This window comes from Pseudochaenichthys georgianus, chromosome 7 (genome assembly GCF_902827115.2).
Source record: "Pseudochaenichthys georgianus chromosome 7, fPseGeo1.2, whole genome shotgun sequence".
Classification (NCBI taxonomy): Eukaryota; Metazoa; Chordata; class Actinopteri; order Perciformes; family Channichthyidae; genus Pseudochaenichthys; species Pseudochaenichthys georgianus.
The window spans coordinates 20,270,992-20,293,729 of NC_047509.1; the positions used below are offsets into that span (position 1 = coordinate 20,270,992).

The 22,738-nt window shown below is 40.5% G+C and overlaps 1 protein-coding gene across 1 annotated transcript; it reads left to right on the forward strand.

The window, feature by feature from the left end:
• The first annotated feature begins 169 nt into the window (after positions 1-169).
• cacna1sb (calcium channel, voltage-dependent, L type, alpha 1S subunit, b) lies at positions 170-22,613 on the forward strand. The gene is made up of 45 exons (XM_034086905.2): positions 170-606; positions 2,103-2,208; positions 4,201-4,340; positions 4,504-4,637; positions 4,795-4,947; positions 5,286-5,491; positions 5,621-5,724; positions 6,126-6,271; positions 6,348-6,426; positions 6,517-6,677; positions 6,772-6,997; positions 7,085-7,292; positions 7,401-7,521; positions 8,510-8,624; positions 8,724-8,823; positions 8,921-8,990; positions 9,414-9,546; positions 9,668-9,797; positions 9,881-9,940; positions 10,251-10,357; positions 10,450-10,537; positions 10,640-10,747; positions 10,876-10,928; positions 11,019-11,165; positions 11,417-11,618; positions 11,724-11,882; positions 12,165-12,275; positions 12,353-12,436; positions 13,008-13,055; positions 14,104-14,130; positions 14,225-14,350; positions 14,444-14,509; positions 14,625-14,716; positions 14,806-14,965; positions 15,074-15,201; positions 15,309-15,405; positions 16,017-16,119; positions 16,204-16,305; positions 16,398-16,528; positions 19,273-19,398; positions 19,499-19,695; positions 19,773-19,834; positions 20,208-20,254; positions 20,338-20,412; positions 21,102-22,613. Exons 1-45 carry the CDS (start codon positions 425-427, stop codon positions 21,390-21,392), a joined length of 5,511 nt encoding a protein of 1,836 aa, XP_033942796.1. The 5' UTR covers positions 170-424; the 3' UTR covers positions 21,393-22,613.
• The last annotated feature ends 125 nt before the right edge of the window (positions 22,614-22,738 follow it).

Genomic DNA, 22,738 nt, shown 5'->3' on the forward strand with positions numbered 1-22,738 from the left:
CCCATCTGCCACTGCTGCCCTGCTCCAACCCCCTTGATCTCATCTACTCCCATCTTACACCTTCCAACCCCCTCCCCCCCGCACCCTCTTAACCATCCCCAAGCATGGCCTGTCAGTGGTTCATAGTCTAAATTTAAACTATGGGCCAACTGCTCCTCTGCCACTCTGGGCTCCTGTTATTTTCCTTGCCGAGGGGGCTTTTTCTGTCAGAGGCCCTCAGCCAGCAGGAGAGGCTTGTGGCTCAGCGCGAGGGAGACAGTATCAGAGGAAGAGCTGGACGAGGGCGGCGGGGGAGTGCACAGGATCAGCAGGTTTTGGAACCCAGGGGCCTTCACAACGGAGAGATATTTAGGGCCTCACTTTTGGGATTATACTGTGAGAAGACACATTTCTACAGGAGTTGGCCTCGGGTGAAGGCGTCAAGATGGCGTCGAATGCGGATGACAAGCTGGTCATCATGAATGAAGAGGAGCTGAAGAGGAAGCAGAGGGAAAAGTTGAAGAAGCTACAGGCCACAGGAGGAAACCCTCGTCCAGCAAGAACCCTCTTCCTCTTTAACCTAAAAAATTCCTTTCGCAAGGCCTGCATCACCATTGTGGAGTGGAAGTATCCTTTATATCTCATACACACACACACACCTGCCTACATTATACAGACGTGTGTGTGTGTGTGTGTGTGTGTGTGTGTGTGTGTGTGTGTGTGTGTGTGTGTGTGTGTGTGTGTGTGTGTGTGTGTGTGTGTGTGTGTGTGTGTGTGTGTGTGTGTGTGTGTGTGTGTGTGTGTGTGTGTGTGTGTGTGTGTGTGTGTGTGTGTGTGTGTGTGTGTGTGTGTGTGTGTGTAATGGTATGTAGGGCTCTGGTTGGGAACACTGACAGCTAAACATATTAGGTGTCTGAAGGCCAGTGCATTATCAGCTGTGAAGTCCACCTGTGTTAAACATGCACAAGCCAGGTCTCATTTAAATCTGTGTTAAGGCGATTCCTAACGTGTTAAGACTTTTGTTATGTATCTGACAGCCCTGTGTCAGTCAAGTTTGTAGCCCCTTGCATTTTCACCTGGGGAGCTTCTTAAGCCAATCTATTTACATGTGGCAGATACTATAGAAGCAGTTAATGAAGCTCTCCGTTAGTTTTCTGATAGCTGACATTCTACTTTTAATGTGGAAATAGCCGCTCTGACACGCTGGCACTCACTGACGCTTGAAGCCTGAACACAAGGCAGGCTGCTGAGTGATTATGGCCCCTATAGGGGGTTTCCTGCTTTTAGACCGATGTCCATTCCTGGATTATATATATTTTACATCCAAAATAGAATACACTAATCAAATGAATCCTAGGACAGACAGCCCTATAGGACAGAATGTTATACCCTGGTGTAAATGATTAGAATGTTCAGTGATAACAGTTTCACAGAAAGTATTTACACAGCTTGTGTTGTTTTTTACTACAACAGTTAAATCACATTGGTATGTGATTCTGTAACCCATGGCATGAGTGCAGTTTTAACAGCAAAAATACACAAATGGACATAATACAATTGTCCATTACTTATAGTTATTTTCTAAAAGTATACATGCTCACATCTTTAAGAATGTATTGGAATAGTCAAACAGCTTGTTTTCCTGGTAAGCTGTCTGTGTTTAAATGCTTTGGCCATATTCTTGGGCTGTGCAGCTGTCCTGCGGCATCACAGCGAGACATGATGCTGACCTGGCAGGGGAATTCTCAGAGAGAGCCCCCTATGGACGAGAATGAAGCAGCACAGCAGATTACATTTACTGTGACAAATGGGCTGTTACAGGGATGATGTTTCAGGCAGCTTTTAGAGGTTCTGATTCATGTAAAAAGAGTGGATGGAGTGTTTTTGATTGATCTGATTTAGTTTGTTACATTAATTCACAAAACATGGATAAAGAATAGTAAAATTCATTGTATAGTAGTGTTTCCTTCCTTGTTGTGTTATGCTCAACATGTACACAATAACTCAGATATCATGAACTATTCCAAACCTTTAGTAATATTATCTTTTCTGGGAGAGGGTCACTGGATGTTTACTTGTCCTTGTTATGTATTGTCGTTATAATCCTGAGTTTCCACAACAAGAACCTTTGAGTACATCATCTTACTGACCATCTTTGCAAACTGTATTGCTTTGGCTGTGTTCATGCCCATGCCTGAGGAAGACAGTAATAACACCAACACAAACTTGGTGAGTATGAGTGTGAACACAAATCCTTTTCATGTATGAATCATTACTTTATGAGGAGCTTTGGCCTTTAAATATGGAAAATATACTAAATAATTTGCTCATGGTCTCCATTATTTTTGCCATGACCAGTCGATGACTGTGCAGCTGATAAACACATTAATATGAGTGCTTTGAGTCAGAACAATTTAGACATTTCATATCTAAGAGTTTCAGCTCGTCACTGGTCTGAAATGTCCAATTGAAATGCTTCCATTCACAACTCAGTTCTTTATTTGGATTCCCATCTGTTCTCAGAGGAACATGTCATCGAACAACTGTGCTCTTAGTGAATCATCCAACAGGGATGAGGTCATCCTTCTCTGACTTGATAATAGTACAAAAGCAGCATAATTAACTATCAATATAAAGGATATGATTCTTTAAGAAATGTTTTATGTGTTATGTTTTCTTATGAATACTTCTGTTGAACTACCCCAAAACCAGTTGAAATATATAATCCTTTAAAACTGAGCTTGTTTTTTCTATGTAGACGAGTGTTCATGGTTTAATGTCAATTTACTATTGTGAAGCTACGGAAAATGTAGTGAAGGTGGCTGACTGAACGAATGCAAGTGTTTCTGTGGTATATACATTTGCTCTTGCACAGCACACTCCTTGCCAATGTTTAGATATTCAAGGTTGTATTGACACTGATGTTATGGTATTGAGGAGGCTCCATGTGGGAGACTTGATATGCAAACTGCTGTCTCTAAGATGCCTGACATCCAGCTCAAATGTCAATATATAGCACCTTTAGCCAGCCATCCTTTGCTTTCCACCATCCAATCAATACACTGCACACATTACGAGGTTTTAGCTATCAATTTAGTTGGGACTGACTGACAGTCAAATTCATCTAGTAGTCCAACCTGAAACTGATCCCCTTTCTTTAATAGTTTTGCTTTGGCCCACTCGCCTTCTCCCAAATACTCCTTACTTCTGACTGTGCCATTCCTCAGAGGTGAAAGGTGTAAGAAGAGCTGGTAAACTCACTCCCCTGCGCTGTTAGAAGTAGGTCGGCCCAGGCAGTGACACTCCTCTGACGCAGGTGATACAGTAGAGTCCACAAATGTTGCCTTATGTAAGACACACTTTCACTAAATAGGATGTCTGGAACATTGATACAGTACAATGTAGAAGCACAGCTCTACTTGTTGCTCCTCGCTTAATCTAATATCATTTTCAGTTTTAGTCCATACATGTATATTATTGTTAATGTACGCAAGCTTACCCTCTTTCATATTTGATTTGGGGCTTGGTGACTGCTGCTAAATGATTCAGACAAAATTGATTGACCTGATTTGTTCAAAAGGATCAGAGGAAAATAAACAGTAAATAATTGATATTTCATATGATGCTGTTCCTCGAGTAAATCCTCATATTTTGATGATACATGAAGTTCGGGCTGGAGTCTGTGTGAGCGTATGCTTCTGTTCACATATTACAGTGTTTACTTCTACAACACGTGTGTAATGTCAGCAATGAATAGTAAACAAAGACAATTACAATCTATTTTTATAAGAAAATAATGTGCAATGCAATGTTTTGATACGAAAAATATCGTTCTCTGACATTGCGGACATTGCATCTCGTGCATCAGTTTACCGACAATGCACTGAGCATTACAAAGACTGGCAACAGTTGCTTCTTGATAGACTGTCAGGCAAAGATCGCTAACTTGTGGCTGTTTCACTTATTATAATGTGCCTCACGGGCCAGCCATCTGTTAAAACCATCTGCCCGTGTGTAATCTACATCAATATTAACCAAAAGTCTGTGAAAGCTAATGAGTTTGTCTAATACTAGCAACATGTACTGCTGTTCCTCCTAGCAGATGCTTTAATGGCAACCATCTCATTTACACCAATATCCAACACTTTACTGGATAGCTGAACCTGAAGCTAATGAGATTTATTAAATGTGATTTCTTGGTTTATATTTGTCTTGCTTCAGGAGAGTTTGGAGTACATCTTCATGATCGTATTCACGTTAGAGTGCTTTCTGAAGATAGTGGCGTATGGGCTCGTGTTTCATGACGGCGCCTATTTACGGAACTGTTGGAACATATTGGACTTTGTCATCGTCTTCATGGGGTAAGATGAGCTCTGAGCTGCAGGTGGATATCTTTACCACAGCTTCCCATTCACCACATAAGAAATGTAATATCTTACAATTATTCCAAAACTGTACTATTGTTCTGCTGAATCATCATTTTTGTTTGGTAGGCGCTTATGGTTGTATAACATTTTCCTACAGTCTCTTCACGTTTGCCTTGGATACCATCAATAAGTTAGCAGATGTGCCTGTGGAGAAGGGTGGAGGGTTTGACATGAAGGCGTTGAGAGCCTTCAGAGTGCTGCGACCCTTACGTCTCGTCTCTGGGGTCCCCAGTAAGAGCCTGTTCTAAAACCCACAAATGCTCAAAATGAATTCCATGTCACACAGTGTGATCAATATGGAACCGATGTTAATGTGAAGTCAGATTTCTGGAGGCACTGCTGATTTCCTGTGCTTTTGTAATGATTTGTTTTTATTGTTCACATTCAGGCCTGCAGGTGGTGATGAACTCCATCCTCAAAGCCATGCTGCCTCTGCTGCACATCGCCCTGCTGGTGTTTCTACTGGTCACCATCTATGCCATCATGGGACTGGAGCTCTTCAAGTGCAAAATGCATAAAACCTGCTATTACACCGGCACAAGTATGCATAAAGAAATGTATGCGTTGCAGCAGCATAAAAGACCATGCAATGTACATAAAAGAAATTAAAAGACTAGAAAAAAAACATTTCTCAAATTTAAATAAATTAGCATTAAAAAAGAAAAAAATATATGTGGAAAATATAACAAAAATATACAGCAGGATATTATATATACATTACATGTGCAAGGAATGGATTATAAAATATTAAATTGAATATAAATGTAAAACGTACAGTGGGAGTTTAAGTCCAGTTATCAAGAGAAGCTATGGAGCAAAGAGTTAATTCCCTGTAGCGACATTCAAAATGATATGTACGTGATCTCTTTTTCCCCACAGATATTTACTCCACAGCAGAAGCAGAGCTGCCTGCACCCTGTGCTCAGGCAGGAAACGGTCGGCGCTGCATGATCAACGGCTCTGAGTGTCGGCCAGGCTGGGAGGGTCCTGACAATGGCATCACCCACTTTGATAACATTGGCTTTGCCATGCTTACAGTGTACCAGTGTATCACCATGGAGGGATGGACCAAAGTGCTCTACTGGGTCAGTGACTGCTTGAACATCTTCTCAGTTGTTTTTCAGTTTTAATCTCTTCATCAAAAACGTAACGTTTTTCCTAAAGTGTAACGAGCAGAATACATTGTTCGTGTCTGACCAAGAGTTGTCTTTCAGGTTAATGATGCCATGGGAAATGAATGGCCCTGGGTCTACTTCGTTCCCCTCATTCTGCTGGGTTCCTTCTTTGTGCTGAATCTGGTTCTGGGCGTGCTCAGTGGGTAAGCCATATATTTATATGTTCTCCTTTTAGAGTCTGTATCTTGCCTCTTTATGTGCACACAAGCTTACAAATAACCAAATAAGCAACGAAAAAAGCACTCATTGCCTCCTACAAACCTTCCCTCACTAAACATGTATTAATTTACTTATTTACCTCCTCCTCTCACATACCTTCTCAAACTCTGCTCACAGTTATCCATACATGAATACACGACACACTTACTCCACTTTCATACATGCACACAGAAACGTACAATACCCCTACTAACAAAAATAAATAAAACACTTGTTTTGTGTCATTTTCTGTGTATTTGTTCATGTTACTTTTTACTATGTCACTACGAAATCAATCAAAAATAACCCAATTTGCTTTTTTACTTGTCTTTGTCTTTTCACTCAGAGAGTTTACTAAAGAGCGAGAGAAGGCCAGGTCACGAGGAGAGTTTCAGGAGTTGAGAGAGCGGCAGCAGCTGGATGAAGATGTGAATGGCTACATGGAGTGGATCACTCACGCTGAAATCCTGGATGCCGACCGAGAGGGCAAAGGTCAGTGTTATAAACCAGCTTAGCTCCCATCTCATCTAGAGACACTGTTAAATGACAATAGTTTTTCTGTTGTCAGGACTCCTGCCTTTAACCAGTGACCCTGATAAAGACAGCCTGTATGACATGGAAGGCAAGAGTCGAGTCGTCTACTACTAGTAAGTCTGCAGATACGTAAATGTATGAATGTTTAAATGCAATATTCATGCAGACCGGGCACAGTTAACTATGATTATTATTGTGCTTAGCCGCCTGGCCCGTCGCTGGAACCGTTTCTTTAGGATGAAGTGCCTTTTGTATGTGAAAACAAGGTCCTTTTACTGGCTAGTGATGTTCCTCGTCCTCCTCAACACCCTGACCATAGCAACAGAGCACCACCACCAGTCAGATTCGCTCACTTCCCTACAAGGTGATTCAATCATTTTGTCATTGGGATTTTTTTGTAAATAAGTTATATTGCTCCCTTCTTCATCATTTGTCTCTCTCTTCTATTATGTCAACAGATGTGGCCAGTCGTTTACTGCTGGTGCTGTTTATAATCGAGATGTTTGTGAAGATGTATGCTCTGGGTCCGAGAGCTTATTTCATGTCCCTGTTTAACCGCTTTGACTTCTTCGTGGTGCTATGCGGTATCGTGGAGATGATCATGTTTTCTGCAGGAGCCGTGGCTCCCCTGGGTTTCTCTGTACTCAGGTGTATAAGATTGCTAAGGATCCTAAAAGTAACAAAGTAAGACATTCTCCCATCAAGGATCCAATTAAATAAACTTCATTGTGATTAGATTTAATTTAACGTCTTCTTCCAACTGTTTTGCAGGTACTGGACCTCATTGAGTAATCTTATAGCTTCACTCCTCAACTCTGTACGCTCCATCGCCTCCCTGCTCCTTCTTCTCTTCCTCTTCATCGTAATTTTCTCACTCCTGGGCATGCAGGTGTTTGGGGGGAAATTCAACTTCACCGATAACAGACCCAGACGCAGTAACTTTGACAACTTCCCTCAGGCCCTCATCAGCGTGTTTCAGGTGAGGCTGATTCATTGATGCTTTGCTTTAAACTCTTATCAATGTCAGCTTTTGTTAAACTTCCTTGTTGGATTTTGATCATAATTGTAACACTTGGCTCTTTTTTAGATCCTAACAGGAGAGGACTGGACATCAATAATGTACAATGGAATAATGGCATATGGAGGGCCTGTGTTTCCTGGCATCTTGGTCTCCATTTTCTTCATCGTCCTCTTTGTCTGTGGAAACTGTATCCTTCACACTTATAATGTCTTCAAGGATTAAACAAGGCTGAGGGTCTTTAGAGTACGCTTTGTGTAGCATGGTAGTTTAGCTGTATGCTAGGTTAGCTCATTAGCATGCTAATATTTGCTTTCAGCCTTCAACACAGTCCAGATTAGTTTGTTGCAAAGATTATCTGCGTATTATACTTTTCTGTAAACCATTTTATAGCAATCCATCCAATAGTTGTTGAGATATTTCCGTCCGGACCAAATTGGTAAGCCAACTGACCGATTGACTGTCCAACCCAGTCTCACTGCATTTCGTGTTATAGTCACGATATTTAATCTATTGGTTCGTGTTCACCAACACAATTTCCCCCTTTTTTTCGTGTGAAACAGAACGATTTTAAAAGCAATGTATTTCTATTGGTAGTATGTTTCGTGCCTGCAACACGTCTTTTTGTCCGGTCGGGTCTTGGAAGACCGGAAGCTGTGTGGTTCATAAAAACATGTTCTTACTCAATATCAAGCCACGATTATTGTTTTTATTTTAAATCGTATAATGTCGGACTTTTTTTGCCGTCCGCGAGGAAAAGAAATGGGGCTCAGAGCCTCAGAATACTGAAATCTGTATTCTAATTTGTTATTCTTTTCTAAATAACACACTGTTATTTACTCATCAATAACACACAATTATCCTTGTTTTTATTTATTTGTTTAATATTCTATAACCTCTGGCTTTTCTGGCGTCCGTCAGGAACTGAATTTCAAAATAAAATAACCGGAAACAGATACACACCCACTGAACTGATTACCCAAGTTCCTCAACTATGGTTGAAGCTCGCTGATTGGATTGTTTAGCCGCAATGCACGTTGGAATGTGGTGTTAATGCGATATGAAATCCGAAAAACATTAAAAACATAATAATAATACTTTAATGACCAGAACTTGTATTCATATCAACAATGTTTTTAAAAACAAGGTTTTTGTTTTCCTGAGCTTAACGCAATCAGATATCCTTCTCAATGTCTTCTTGGCCATCGCCGTCGACAACCTGGCAGAGGCTGAGAGTCTGTCTTCAGCTCAGAAAGAAAAGGCGGAGGAGAAGATGAAGAGAAAGCTAATGAGGTGAAATAAAAATACCATAGGCTACCAAAGTGTGATGATCTGCTCAGTCTCATTGGTAAATTATCCCATCTCCATTCTTGTTTCATTCCTGCCTCTCAGGTCCAAAAACCCTGAGAAGACTGACGAGGAGAGGGAAAGGATAGCTAAGAAACTGGCAGAGCAGAGAGGCAAGATAGAATGCATTTCCACCACAGCCAAGGTGAGTGTTATCTAGAAGCCTATCAAACTATTACTATTGGCAATTAAATATTCATCAGGGGCACAAGTAGCTATAATATATGTATGTATTGTTTCAGCTCAAAATTGATGAGTTTGAGTCCAATGTCAACGAAGTGAAAGATCCATTCCCACCTGATGACTTTCCAGGTAACTTCTACTGTTCTTGGATCTCCAGCTCTTAAACCTCTCACATTTCTCATCGATGTAGTTGTGGCTGCAGGAGGTCACTGATCGCATGAATTCATATTCATTACACTGCCTGTTTACCATTTGCTGCTTTCTTGGCTATGTTACAGTATAAGTATAGTAGCCCACATTATAATTAGACTGAGCCAAGTTTACAGCCGAGTCTAAAATTAGGGTTTTTTCACACTTCTCTGGTGACCATATAAAGTCTTTAACATGAATCAGTATCGAGAGATTCACTTTTTTTCTAAAAATATTGGTTACATTTATTTGTGGCATTTTTGCCTTTATATACTTTTCTGTAGTGCTGCAACATAACTACAACTAATATGTCAATTTGTAATTTCACCATATACATTTAGTTTGTTTGTTTCCTCATGGTAGGTGATGATGAGGAGGAAGAGCCTGCAATCCCCATCAGCGATCGGCCCCGACCGATGGCCGATCTGCAGCTGAAGGAGGAAGCCGTTCCATTGCCCGAAGCCAGCTCCTTTTTCGTGTTTGGCCCTCAGAACAAGTAGGAACCAGACCTAGTGAACTTATTTTCCAGTTTGCCCATACTGTCTCATAAAAACACAGCAGTGAATTGATTGAACTTACTGGTGACTGCATGTATCTGCAAATGTGTTTGCATCCAGGTTCCGTAAACTCTGCTACAAGATCATCAACGCCTCTGCCTTCACCAACTTAATCCTTCTGTTCATCCTGCTCTCCTCCATCTCCCTGGCAGCTGAGGACCCCATCGACCCAAAGTCCTACAGAAACAAGGTAACCAGGTCTACCACTACACATTGGACATCTTTGGTTGAACGAAGGCTACATTTTTTGCAATCATTGTGCTTTTTTTCCAGATCTTGGCCTATGCTGACATTGTCTTCACAACTGTGTTCACCATTGAGATTGTACTGAAGGTAGTGTGCAGTTTATTTCATGTTGTCCCTTATTTAGATTTGACTGATTTTCTTTTAAGTCCAGGAACCAGATAACAGATCTATACATATATAGCGTGTCATGGAAATCCATCGAATATGTGTTGAGGTATTTCAGTCTGGGGCAAAGTAGTAAGCCAACTCACTGACTGACCATCACAACCAATTCCTGCTGGAATAGTCAGACCATCAAATGTATTTATCAATGGGACACCCGTTCCTCTGACTGAAAGAAAAGCTTACACTCAAATGTGTTAATTATTCTGAGTGTGACTATGTTTCTGACTGACAGATGACAGTATATGGAGCATTCATGCACGAAGGCTCCTTCTGCCGTAACTCCTTCAACATCCTGGATCTGATTGTCGTTACAGTCTCCCTGCTTTCTATGGGGATGGAGTGAGTAACATTTTGGGATTGCCATATAAGATAACGATCATAAATATTGTCATCCCATATAAAGAGGATTGTTTGTCATGGGTTTTATTCAGGTCGAGTGCCATCTCTGTGGTGAAGATTCTCAGGGTGCTGAGGGTGCTGAGGCCTCTCAGGGCCATCAATAGAGCCAAGGGGTTAAAGGTAAAACAACACGTTATGAAATACAGTAATACTCAAGCCTTAAACATTTTTAAATTCTAAGTATTAAACAGTAAAGTGGTCATTGTTTGTCTTTAATGGCAGCATGTGGTCCAATGCGTGTTTGTGGCCATCAAAACCATCGGAAACATCGTCCTGGTCACCATGCTGCTGAATTTCATGTTTGCCTGTATTGGGGTGCAACTCTTCAAGGTAACTTTTTAAAAGATGATGTTGACACCTCGTGTACTCTAAAGGTCATATATAAAAAATGCATCTGCTTTAAGTAAAGTTTATGTGCTGGAAATGTAGTAAACATATCCCTATGTTTTTCGTCTTAGGGTAAATTCTACAGCTGCACAGACATGTTGCAAATGACGGAGGAGGAATGCCAGTAAGGCAAACATCTTTTACATATTTGAGATGTAATCTATTAAAAATGTAAGGTTATTTTAGAGTAACGATTTTCCTTGTCTGCTCTTAGGGGATACTTTGTAAAGCACATGGAGAATTCCCTTCAAGAAACAACGTTGGCAAAGAGAGAATGGCTCAACAGTAACTTCAACTTTGACAATGTGCTCAATGGCATGCTGGCTCTCTTCACGGTTTCAACATTTGAGGGCTGGCCAAAGTAAGCAAAGCATTATTTTTTTTATTTGATGAATTGTATTTTCCTTTATCCTATATGTGGAAAGCAGACTATCTTAATACATTGATATTGAGTTGGAAGTAATTCCATTTTCTGGAGCCAGAGATGGTAACAGAGGCAATATATCCTTTTTCATCAATTCATCTGTACAAATTAGCCTCGTGGTATCTCTGATCTTTGATCTGTGTCCCGTCAATTTCCTATCATCTCTCAACATCACTCCATTTTCCCAGATTGTTATACAGAGCCATTGATTCAGACGAAGAAGACATGGGTCCTGTCTTCAACAACCGCGTGGATGTTTCCATCTTCTTCATCATCTACATCATCCTCATCGCCTTCTTCATGATGAATATTTTTGTGGGCTTCGTCATTGTCACTTTCCAGAAGCAGGGCGAGCAGGAGTATAAGGACTGTGAGCTGGACAAGAACCAGGTACGCTAGGGAACCTCAGAGATGACATTTTGGACAGTCAGTGTCCAATAGTGAGTCAAGTGACAAATGATCTTTTCTCCTAACCCACCTTCTGCCTCCCTTCAGCGTCAGTGTGTGCAGTACGCCCTAAAGGCCCGACCTCTGAGGTGCTACATCCCCAAAAACCCGAATCAGTACAGAGTCTGGTACATTGTCACCTCCTGCTACTTTGAATACCTCATGTTCTTCCTAATTATGCTCAACACATTGTGTCTGGGGATGCAGGTATGTATATTCAAGTTGTGCAACATAAAACCATCGCAATTCTGTTGAGGTTTCTTACAATATTCAGTGTCTTTGGATGTGGGTGTTAGTATTAATATTGTGGGGGCTTAGGAGTGCATTGATTCAGGGTGCTCTAAATGATTTGTTTTGTTTATTAAATTAAAATATCTACTTTGCATTAAAACAAATTACAACTTAGATCTGTTTGCAGGTTTCACCATCATTTCTATTGTAAATTACTCTTGTACCATGTTGAGTAATATTCATCTTAATTTTGAACAGCATTGTAACCAGTCGAACCATGTGACCGAGCTGTCAGACATCCTGAACATGATTTTCACCGTGCTCTTCACTGTGGAGATGATTCTGAAGCTCATGGCCTTCAAAGCGAGGGTAATGATTTCACACTTTGTGATTCAAATGTCTATCCACCCAACCCAGTGTCAGCAATGACTTTTCTGTCTCTACAGGGCTACTTCGGAGACCCCTGGAACGTCTTTGACTTCATCATCGTTATTGGTAGTGTAGTTGATGTCATACTGAGCGAAGTCGATGTGAGTATGAATGATACGTTATGATCTAATCTAATGAATTCGACAGATAAAAGATTCTCATTGCAGGTGCTATATGAAAGTCCCTAGTGTTGTTTGAGTTAGATATTCCTGGTCAGTAGTGTGATTCGATTTGAAATGACTGAATACATTTATTCAATGACACGGAAGTATGTTATCATGGCCCAACAGCTGATTGGTGGCAGCAGAGCTAACTCGCCAGATGTGGTCAGTACTGTCGTTAGCCATTTCCATCCCAACCTCGGAGGCAATTATCCATAACAATATTTTCATTGAACGTTTGTGTATTGTCTGCGTTCTTAAAACTAAAAAGAAGCACATCATCAATATAGGGTTTTTAATGGTATTTTTTGTGGTTATGTTACACACTCACAGCACAATGGTTTTGTTCCTAGTCACTTTTTCCTCTCCATTGTTTCACTGCATTGTTTTCACCTTTTCATCCACAAACACATGCCTGTAGACATTTTTCATTTTCTTCTTTTATTGCCTTTTTCCCTGTCATCCCTCTGTCCTCCACACACCTCACTCCTCGCCTGTCTATCCTCCACAGAGTGCCCTGGCCGCCAGTGGAGGACTGTACTGTCTCCATGGCTGTGCTGTAAATATCTTCACTTCACTGCACTGCACTGCTGCATGAGTCTTGCTGTGTGAGCACTCCACCATGTTCTCTACTAACTGTAATACTACTGAACCGTGTGTGGCTCAAACTTCAGGGTAAACATCTGTGTCCCTACGGGTCTATCTAATCTTACAGAGCAAGTGTAAGATAAGACCTCAAGATGTTCGATATATTGTGTTCCAGTATGGCTCGAAATGTATAGAACACTGAATATATCAGCATTGCAAGTATTAATGGTGTTTGGAATGACCTTATATTTTGACAATTAAGTGTATATATATACAGAATTTTGCATGAGTCAGGTATTGTAGTTTTCAGCAACTAAGACCTGGAGGCTTTATAACTTTGTAACTAAGTTAATTTTAACCGTGTTTTGTGATTGTAAATCATACCTTTAAGGGATGGTTCAGATTGTATCAACAGGGGTTGTATGAGGTATTCACCCACAGTCAGTGTATTACCTAGTTACCCAGTACATTGCAGTTAGCACGCCCAGTTTGGAGCTATGGACAGGAGTGCTGTTTTTGGTCAATCCAAGCTAACCAAAGTCACAAAAATGCCACAATAACAGTACACGGGTAATTTAGCTAGAATAATTTTTCGGGTCATGTCGGGAGACTTTGAAGAGTGATATAAAGAATTCAGTTCCTAGTTTGACGGCTGGGTAAAGCATTGGACATGTTTTAAAGATAGAATAAACTTAAATATGTTTTATGTTGGCCTTTCTTTAAGGTAGCTAAAAATACATTTGACTGATTTTCCAGTCCAGAGCAATTAATAGCTTTTCTCTGTGCAGCTACTCCTATTTGTTTTACTTCAAATGTGCTGTAGTAATACACTGACTGTGTATTATGTGATATGTACCTCATATAATCCCTGTTCATGTAACCCACACCATCACTTTAATAATGTTTAACAGGACAGTGTCATGTCTGCTCTGTGCCTTTTATTAATGATATTATAACTACTATCAAACATAACCCTAAAAGTCACTACAGTATATCATCTTTTCATCTGTTTTTTGCAGGAGACAAATCCTTTGCAAGCTATTGCGGTAAGCCTAAACTTAATTAGTATGAAACAGCAGCAATGTTTTGCTCTTTAAGTTGTTGTTTTTCTTAAATCTTCTGGATTTCTGTTCTCCCTAGGCATCTGAAAATGCGTCAGTTTCCATCACGTTCTTCCGACTTTTCCGTGTCATGCGTCTGGTCAAGCTGCTGAACCGTTCGGAGGGCATCCGTAATCTGCTGTGGACCTTCATCAAGTCCTTCCAGGTCGGTCACAATGTGGTCATAACATAATTTAAAATGTGTATCTCACTTTAAACATGCTTTTAATCACCTAAATGTTTGTGTTTGTGTCTGCAGGCTCTTCCTCATGTAGCTTTGCTCATCATAATGCTCTTCTTTATCTACGCTGTCATTGGGATGCAGGTACTCAAGAATTTTCATTTTCCTGATTAAACCTTTGAAACTCCGCAGGTTATTAGTATAAAACAAGTTTCTGTTTTTGTCACCGATTTTGACTTGGATTTGAACAACTCTTCAGATCTTTGGAAAGGTATCCTTAGTGGATGGCACCCAAATCAACCGCAACAACAACTTCCAGACATTCCCTCAGGCTGTTTTGATGTTATTCCGGTGAGTCTCTATGCCGGGATCTTTGGTGAAAAGCTCTGGATGAAAGGTCCAAATCTGAGCCAAGCTCTCATTGTTGTTTATATATGCAGGTGTGCTACTGGAGAGGCATGGCAAGAGGTCATGATGGCTTCAATGTATGGGAAGAAGTGTGATCCCAAGTCTGACTTCCTGCCAGGAGAGGAGTTCACCTGCGGGTCCAATTTTGCTGTCTTCTACTTCCTCAGTTTTTACTGCCTCTGTGCTTTCCTGGTGAGCAGCAGCATTAGGATCTGTTGTTTTATTGTAGAAAAAATCCCCTTTGCCCCGAATGGTTAAAACTATAAAATACTTTTATTTTTATTTTTAATTGAATTTTAGATCCTCAACTTGTTTGTGGCTGTCATCATGGACAACTTTGACTATCTGACCCGTGATTGGTCTCTTCTCGGTCCGCACCATCTGGACGAGTTTAAGAAGATCTGGGCTGAATATGACCCTGAAGCCACGTAAGCAAAATAAAAACACTTTTTTGTATGCTTTGTTGCACAACAAATAGGCCATACTTCATTCGGTGTCCCTTAAATTATGGTAAGATGTTTCTCTGATCCAACAGGGGGAGGATTAAACATCTGGATGTTGTGACGCTGCTGCGAAGCATCCAGCCCCCACTGGGCTTTGGAAAGTTCTGTCCTCATCGTGCTGCATGCAAGGTACATACAGACACATGGTGCATTCATATAAATACAACTCATCAGAAAAGCAGCTAGAAGGGTTTTAAGTATGTTTATTGATATCATTAACAATGCATTAAAATCACTGTAGATAGGAAGTGAACTAAATTAGCAAATACATATACAAAACACACAAATAGACACTGTAAAGCTCTATTTATTGATGATACATGATACATTTAAAAAAAGACAAGGTTTAAATTTGGATCAATTAAATTAGCAAAAATAACTGTTTTAGTCAAAGAAAAGCAGTGCATTAATGTGAATAAAGTATTAATAATATAAACAAGATCATATATTGTTTTTAAAGATTAAGTATTTCACAAGAAGGGTTTGGCACAGTAGCGTTTTTCTCTAAATTTTTTAGATTTCAATTATGAATAAATATAATTTTTAACAGTGTCAGAGCCTTAAAAAAGTATGTAAATAATATGTATATATTAACAGAAAATAGGGTGGTGTTAATATGAATATTTAAATAAAACTATAAACAAGAAAATATATATATATGTTTTTGATACTTTAAAAAATATTATTTGATTGTTATATATTTGCCCGGTGCCCAAATTCCCTCTACTTCCTGTCCGCAGCGCTTGGCTGGCATGAACATGCCTCTGAACAGTGATGGCACCGTCACCTTTAATGCCACCCTCTTCGCTCTCGTCAGGACTGCACTCAAGATCAAAACTGAAGGTACAGAGCATTGGAAATTGTGTTTGCTTCAACCTGATGTACGTAGTATCATTTATTAAATGTTTTATGGATTCTTCTGAGCAGGCAACTTTGAGCAAGCCAATGAGGAGCTGAGAGCCATTATAAAATCCATCTGGAAACGCACCAGTATGAAACTATTGGACCAGGTCATCCCCCCTATGGGAGGTGAGTCTATCTTTATAGATAAAGTTATTTTACCTTTAGAAAATGATCCAGTATTTTGCACACTGACAGCTCTATGACTTGCCTGGGTACAGATGATGAGGTGACGGTGGGGAAATTCTACTCCACCTTCCTGCTCCAGGAACATTTCCGTAAGTTCTTGAAGCGCCAGGAGGAGTATGGCTACCGACCCAGTAAAAAGAGCGCCTCCGGCCCAGAGATCCAGGTGAGCGCTCATTATCAGTAATTAAATCATGCTATGAACTAATTGTTGTGCATATTGTTTCCTTAAAGTGTCTGCGGGGTATTTTCTAATAGGATGACATGGTTTACCAAATAATAGAATAGTAGGCTATATGTTGAAAGATATTTTTTAAAAGTCATAATATGATAGTCAAAAAAACATTATAAAAATCCAATTTTGCATTTCCAAAAAAAGAAATAGTGTAGTAGTGTGTCTAAAAATCTGAAAAAGGTGACAGCAATGATTGCTAAAAATATTTAAACAAATCCACATAGTGTAGTATATATACAGTATAACGCTATAGAATAGTATTTATGTTGAAATAATTTGCAAAAACGAAATAGTATAGTATAGTATTTCAAAAATATGCAAAGTATAGTGTAGGACAGAGGTGCCCAGTACGTCGACCGGTCGACCGCGGGGGCAATGCTGGACATTGCTGGTAGATCGCGAGTCATTCATAAAAAAAAAAATCCAACTCCGTTAAAATTGACAAAACAGGTTTTGATCCCTCCTCCCTTGGCCTCCCTGCCACTTAATTCAGGAGTTTACTTGATTGACAGAAAAAGCGACCTATCGCTTTCCAGTCTGTTAACCCAGAATGCAAAGCGATACAAAATCAGTCAAGTGCCGGGAAAACTCAAATTAAATTAAAGAGACAAACAAGAGACAAACAACAAAATTAGTGCGGGACCGAGCAAAAAGCTAAAAACATACCACTTCCACCCAGAATGGGAGGAGGAATATTTTGTTGTGATGTCACATTCAAAGGTTATTTGCCTTATTTGTAAAGCAAGCGTCGCTCTGCCAAAGAAAGGTAACGTGAGAGGCATTATCGGAGTGTTCACAAGGCATATGACAGCGACTTCCCTCCGAGTAGCGAGTTGAGAAAGGTCCTGTATTATTGCTACACAAACATTATCTCGCAGTCTTAGTGTCGCCAACTCGTTTGTAATATGCAAAAAGACAAAAAAATGCGTATATGGTCGGTGTATTTTCGATCTTTCCGATCCAGAATAGATCTCTCTTCCCCGTGTGCGAGGGGGCGGGGCAGTTTACACACACGCCGCTGCTCCATGCAGCAACACACGGCGGAGAGAAGCGCGCCAAGGTGTGGTTAAATGTTACCCGTCTTGAGGTGGACAATGCTCGTTGCCAAGAGTGTTTAGCATGTAAGGGCGGTAACACGAGCAATTTTTCTAAACATTTAGCAAAAGTGCTCCACATTCAGACGGAGGAATGCACCGGCTTCGACTGTCTTTCTAGTAGCTCTGTAGCCCCATCCACAAGTAACTTTTCCACGTCAGGTGTTATGTATGCTGCTAGCAGCAACACACAGAGTTAACACAATTATACAAACATGGGTTAATGATTAGAGGTAACTGAGTTATTTAGTTTGTCAAAGTTTCAGCTATTCTGTTTACAGTTCTGTCATCAGATTATTTAATATGATTTGTTAAAACATTGTTATTTCTTTTGATGTGAAATATTATTTATTTAATTTAAATAAAAAGCAATGTCAATTTTGTAAACAATTTGTTAAGTTAATTTAATAATATATGCATTTTTGAATCAAGTATTCATCTTTGTCTTCATTGCTAGTTTCCACATGCTTAAAACAACCTCAAGCTAAATCTAAAAGTTGATGGCTAAATAAGAGCGTTTGAGAAATTGTGCAAGACATACAGTAATAGTCAGAATAGTCGATTAATCGTTTCATTAATCGATAGATTAATCGATTATCAAATTAGTCGTTTGTTGCAGCCCTATTGTAGTTATCCCATGTATAAATAAAACGTGTTATTCAGCAACCCTTGCAATTTGGGATTTTATTTTTGGTTGGTAGACCTCGGTGAGCTGGTCATTTCAAAAGTAGCTCACCAGCCAAAAAAGTGTGGGCACCCCTGGTGTAGGATGTCGAAAATATGAGAAAAAACGGAAAAGTTTACTATGTTGTAAACATACTAAACAAAATTGTTTAGTATGTTTTAGAATATTATGAAGATCAGTCAAAAAGAACTCATAATATCATAGTATAATTTCCTTTTCTTTTCCGGTTATTACCCGTCACTTTGTGTGTTATGTAGCTTTTTCTGCATGTAAACGGTCTGCAGAGCCACAGACCCTCAAAGTACACCGTGTAGCGAGTAAAACTGTAACACAGAAAAGACCTGTCTATGCTGCCCCAGAACGCCTCGTTGGAGATTTCTCTTTTTCCATTGTTTTCTTCCTGAGTATGGTGACAACACCAGTAATACAGCTCACACTGTCCGCTCCTCGATCCTCAAAGGATCAGCAGCGAGCCAACGTCCCACCAACACGGCACCCAGACCCCACGCAGCATTCTCATCTGTTTGTCATTACTGGTGTCATTGTTTGGCTGCTATCACCATTGTAACACATAATCACTGATGTTCCGCTGTAACGGTGGTGGACTCATCAGAACAGAGTGGGCGAGCTGACGAATCAGAGCACACTGGGCTCATAGGGAGGGGGGGGGCAGGAGCTCCATCAAGCCGTTTAGGACAGAGAGTGAATACACATACTATACAGAGATGCTGTATGAGAAACCAATGTGAGTTTGGAACATGGAACAATGTAAATCTATTCTAGTAGACCTCAACAATGGAATTCTGATCAGTCGAGATGGCCATGACATGGGACCTTTAACACCCTGCTGTGAGCCTCTTGCCCTTTCATGTTCCACATCCTCCATGTTATTTTAGGCGGGCCTGAGGAGCATTGACGATGAGGTCGCTCCAGAGATGCACCGGGCCATTTCAGGAGACCTGCAGAACGATGAAGAGCTGGACAGAGCCATGGAGGAGGCTACAGAAGACGGAATCTACCAGGTAACAAACACTGTTCGCCACAGAACAGATGTAAAATACTGTGTAAACAAAGTGACTGTCAATTAGATAATCTGTGTCTCGTGTTGCTCTGTCTTTCTAGCGTTCTCACGGTCTGTTTGGTAACCGGGTGGACTCCTTCTCCTCTGAGCCGGTCAGCACTCAGGCCCAGCATATGACCAACCAGCGGCCCCTCCAGTTCTCCGAGAGCCAGGTGGAGTCTCCACCAAACTCTGCTGCCTTGGAGCCCACTACTGAATTTTTCCCAAAAAGCAACACTAACAACAACGCCTTCGCAGAGTGAGTACAAACTATCGAGGAGACCAGATGACATCTGCTCAGTGTGAATATGTCTGAGCCTTCATGTTGTCTTCCAGGTTTTCATTTGACAGAGAAGGCAGTCCCGAAAACTTTTACAATCGCAGTGAGGCAGAGCCTGGTACGTAAAAAAGTATTTGGATAAGAATCAATCGGTCTCTCCCCTAGAAGCTGCTAACAAGATAGTACAAATACAAAACACAAAGATGATTTGAGACCAATGCAGACAACAAGTCAATAATCCTAAGAAGGGCTAGTAAGTCTTGGAACATTTCCCTTATTGACAAGGCCTCATGAAAACCTTTTTCTTTAAGTATGAGGGAAATATAAAAAAACATATGATCTGATTACAAGTCAAACAACATTTTGTGATTGGTGTATTGTATACTACTTTTCCAGGCACTTTACTTTACACATAGGCAAATCATGTTCACATAAAATCCGGTACCAAAGAGGTAGAAATCATGCAATTCAATTTATTTTCCTTTATTCAGGAAACCTGCGCTCCTGGAACTACATTGTGAGAACAGACAAAACACAGGTACTATTTTATTGGAGACTGATTCAACCACTGAATAACATTTTATTTAGATATTAAGTATAGAATCATATCTTTCTTTTCAGTTCCCCTATGACCCTGAGTATGGTGACAGTCAGAGTCTGAGCTCCCATACGGCTGCAGACCAGCTGGTCCAGGAGGTAAGTGAGAAAGGATCAGTCATCGATACGTGAGCTTTGAGGATGACTCAGCAAGTGCTCTTTTCTAGGTTTATCATTTATTTGAGGGAGGAGATGTTTGCTGGGGAGGCCGCATGGGAGGGACCTAGGTATATTCTTTCTTACTTTCCTCTTTTTCTCCATTATTAATACAAAATTAATAAAATACATAATAACATAAGGGACGGATCTCTGACTGCCCATCTCTTTTTCTTTTAGCAGGAAATGTCCTGATTTGCTGTTAGATCTGTGATAAATAGGTCATAATAAACTTAACAAAGCAACATTTAAGTTTTAACTTATTTGGAAACACATTCTCCTTTTTATGGTAACAATGGGTAGTCATTGTAGGAAATTATTTGTTAAACACTATTAATCAAAGCTGAGCTGTAAAGCAAATTATTTGAATTGTATTTCCCCCCGAGGTGTCTTTGTGAAAGAGACTCGCTGTGCCACATGCAGGATGTTCTGTAGCTGACTCTGCATGCCTTCACCCGCAGGGCCCAATGAAAAATCAGAAATGTCAGAATAAAGGTGGTTCCTAATATTAACAACTCCCCTGTGGGTTTTTGGTTGATTGTTGGTACAGGCATTACCAGTAACAACAATAACGGTGAGAAAAGTTGTCAATTTTTAAGCAAGCTTAAAAATGTGCTTGTTTCCTCTTCCAGGCTCTAGCACAGGGCGGTCTGTCCTCCCTGGCCAAAGACCCCAGCTTCACCGCTGTTGCTAGGCAGGAGATGGCGGATGCTATGCACACATCTGTCAATGACATGGAGAGCGTGGCTCTGGGCATCCTCAGCGAGCGCGCCGGCAGCGTCGCCTCTGACAAAAAGAGACGTCCCATCCCAGTCCCCCCCGTGGCAGCTCAGGGAGCCAGAAGGCCCGATCCGGCGGCGAGGAGGAAGAGACGTCCCATCCCCCAGATTCCCTCCGTAAAGGAGGCCGACTCCGAAGTTTAGAGGATGGCTCTCGAGTTAATGTGGTTAACTTTGGATTTTAACACTTGCTGGTGGCTCCACCTCACCGAGCTTTACTAAGCTTGTTGTCCCTGTGGCAGTCTGTATCGACTAGCCTAGCTTAAGGGCTAAAGGCATATTGGCTCAGGTTTAACTTATTATCAAGTGTGGTTGATACTCAACCAGGGACAAACAGTACATCTGATGCTGAAACATCTTCTTAATTTTCAGATGTATTGAAAGTAATAAAAAGACTATCTTATCTCAGAGTGGACAGATTGACGCACTTCTTTCTTTGTGGCGTTTGTGGAGGTTATCCATTCCATATGACTTATGGGACAACTATGTGAGTGAGCTGAGGGCCTCACTAAAAACTAATACAACCCGCTGAATTAAGACAGCTAGCCACCTTTAGTGTGCTGCAGTTCAGTGAGGACAGAAGGGACGTTTCTGAGCGCCCAGAGATGTTCATCTTGCATTCAGTTCACACTCTTAAAAAGGCTCTGGTGCTACTATGCAAATGCAAGTTAAGCATTTTTTTTATTTGTTGATAAAGCAGCGTCCTCTGCTCAGTTAGGCCTGCTCTATTTTAATCTTAAATAACTGAGGTTTACCACGTTTTCTCCTGCTCACCACTGTCCTAATGTGCAGTTGGCAACAGCAGATTTTATAGAGGAAACTCATTTTTTAATGTTGAACATATGGGGTACATTTAATCTCTAAAATAAGTATCCAAATGTGTATCTGTAATAGGGTATTTGTTTAATTTAAATCCATGTTGTGGTGAAGCAGTGTCACTTTAAGTCACTCTACTGCTGCCGTTTGTAAGTGTTTTTCATGTACATACATGTCAAACCTCTGACTTAGGGACACCTGCTGAAGTTTGACCCGTACAGATAATGTATCTTCAGCATACCTGGAGTATGGTGGATTTAGCTTTACAGCTCAGAGGCTTATAACACATTGTATTTATATCACTGATAACATAATTTAAGTGCACTTGTGTCATGTGTTGTGCCTCGATGTGAACAGTAACCGGCCATACAGAGGACTTTTTATCCTCTGATCAGCCTGTGTGTTGCTGCCATGCACACTTTGTTGCACACTTTTCTCTGACTCAACATTATAGCACAACCTCGACTCTCCTTTTCTGGATATATGCCATTTAGGTTGATGTTACACTGGTGACATCACCATTGCAAAACAAATAAATGATCAAAAACATTTGCTTGTGTTAGTAGTTTTTTTCTGAATCAAACCATAGATGGACATGTTGCAACACAAGCAGTTAATGGATAAGAACACACATCCACAACACAGGTGAGTTTTCTCTTGTAAATACAAATCTA

Bases quoted from the DNA above. Each gene is read 5' to 3' on its own strand.
- cacna1sb (XM_034086905.2), top strand. From the start codon at position 425: ATGGCGTCGAATGCGGATGACAAGCTGGTCATCATGAATGAAGAGGAG. The intron at 6,678-6,771 runs GTGATTCAATCA...TTATGTCAACAG, and splicing joins TTCGCTCACTTCCCTACAAG to ATGTGGCCAGTCGTTTACTG. The intron at 8,991-9,413 runs GTAACTTCTACT...TCCTCATGGTAG, and splicing joins CCCACCTGATGACTTTCCAG to GTGATGATGAGGAGGAAGAG.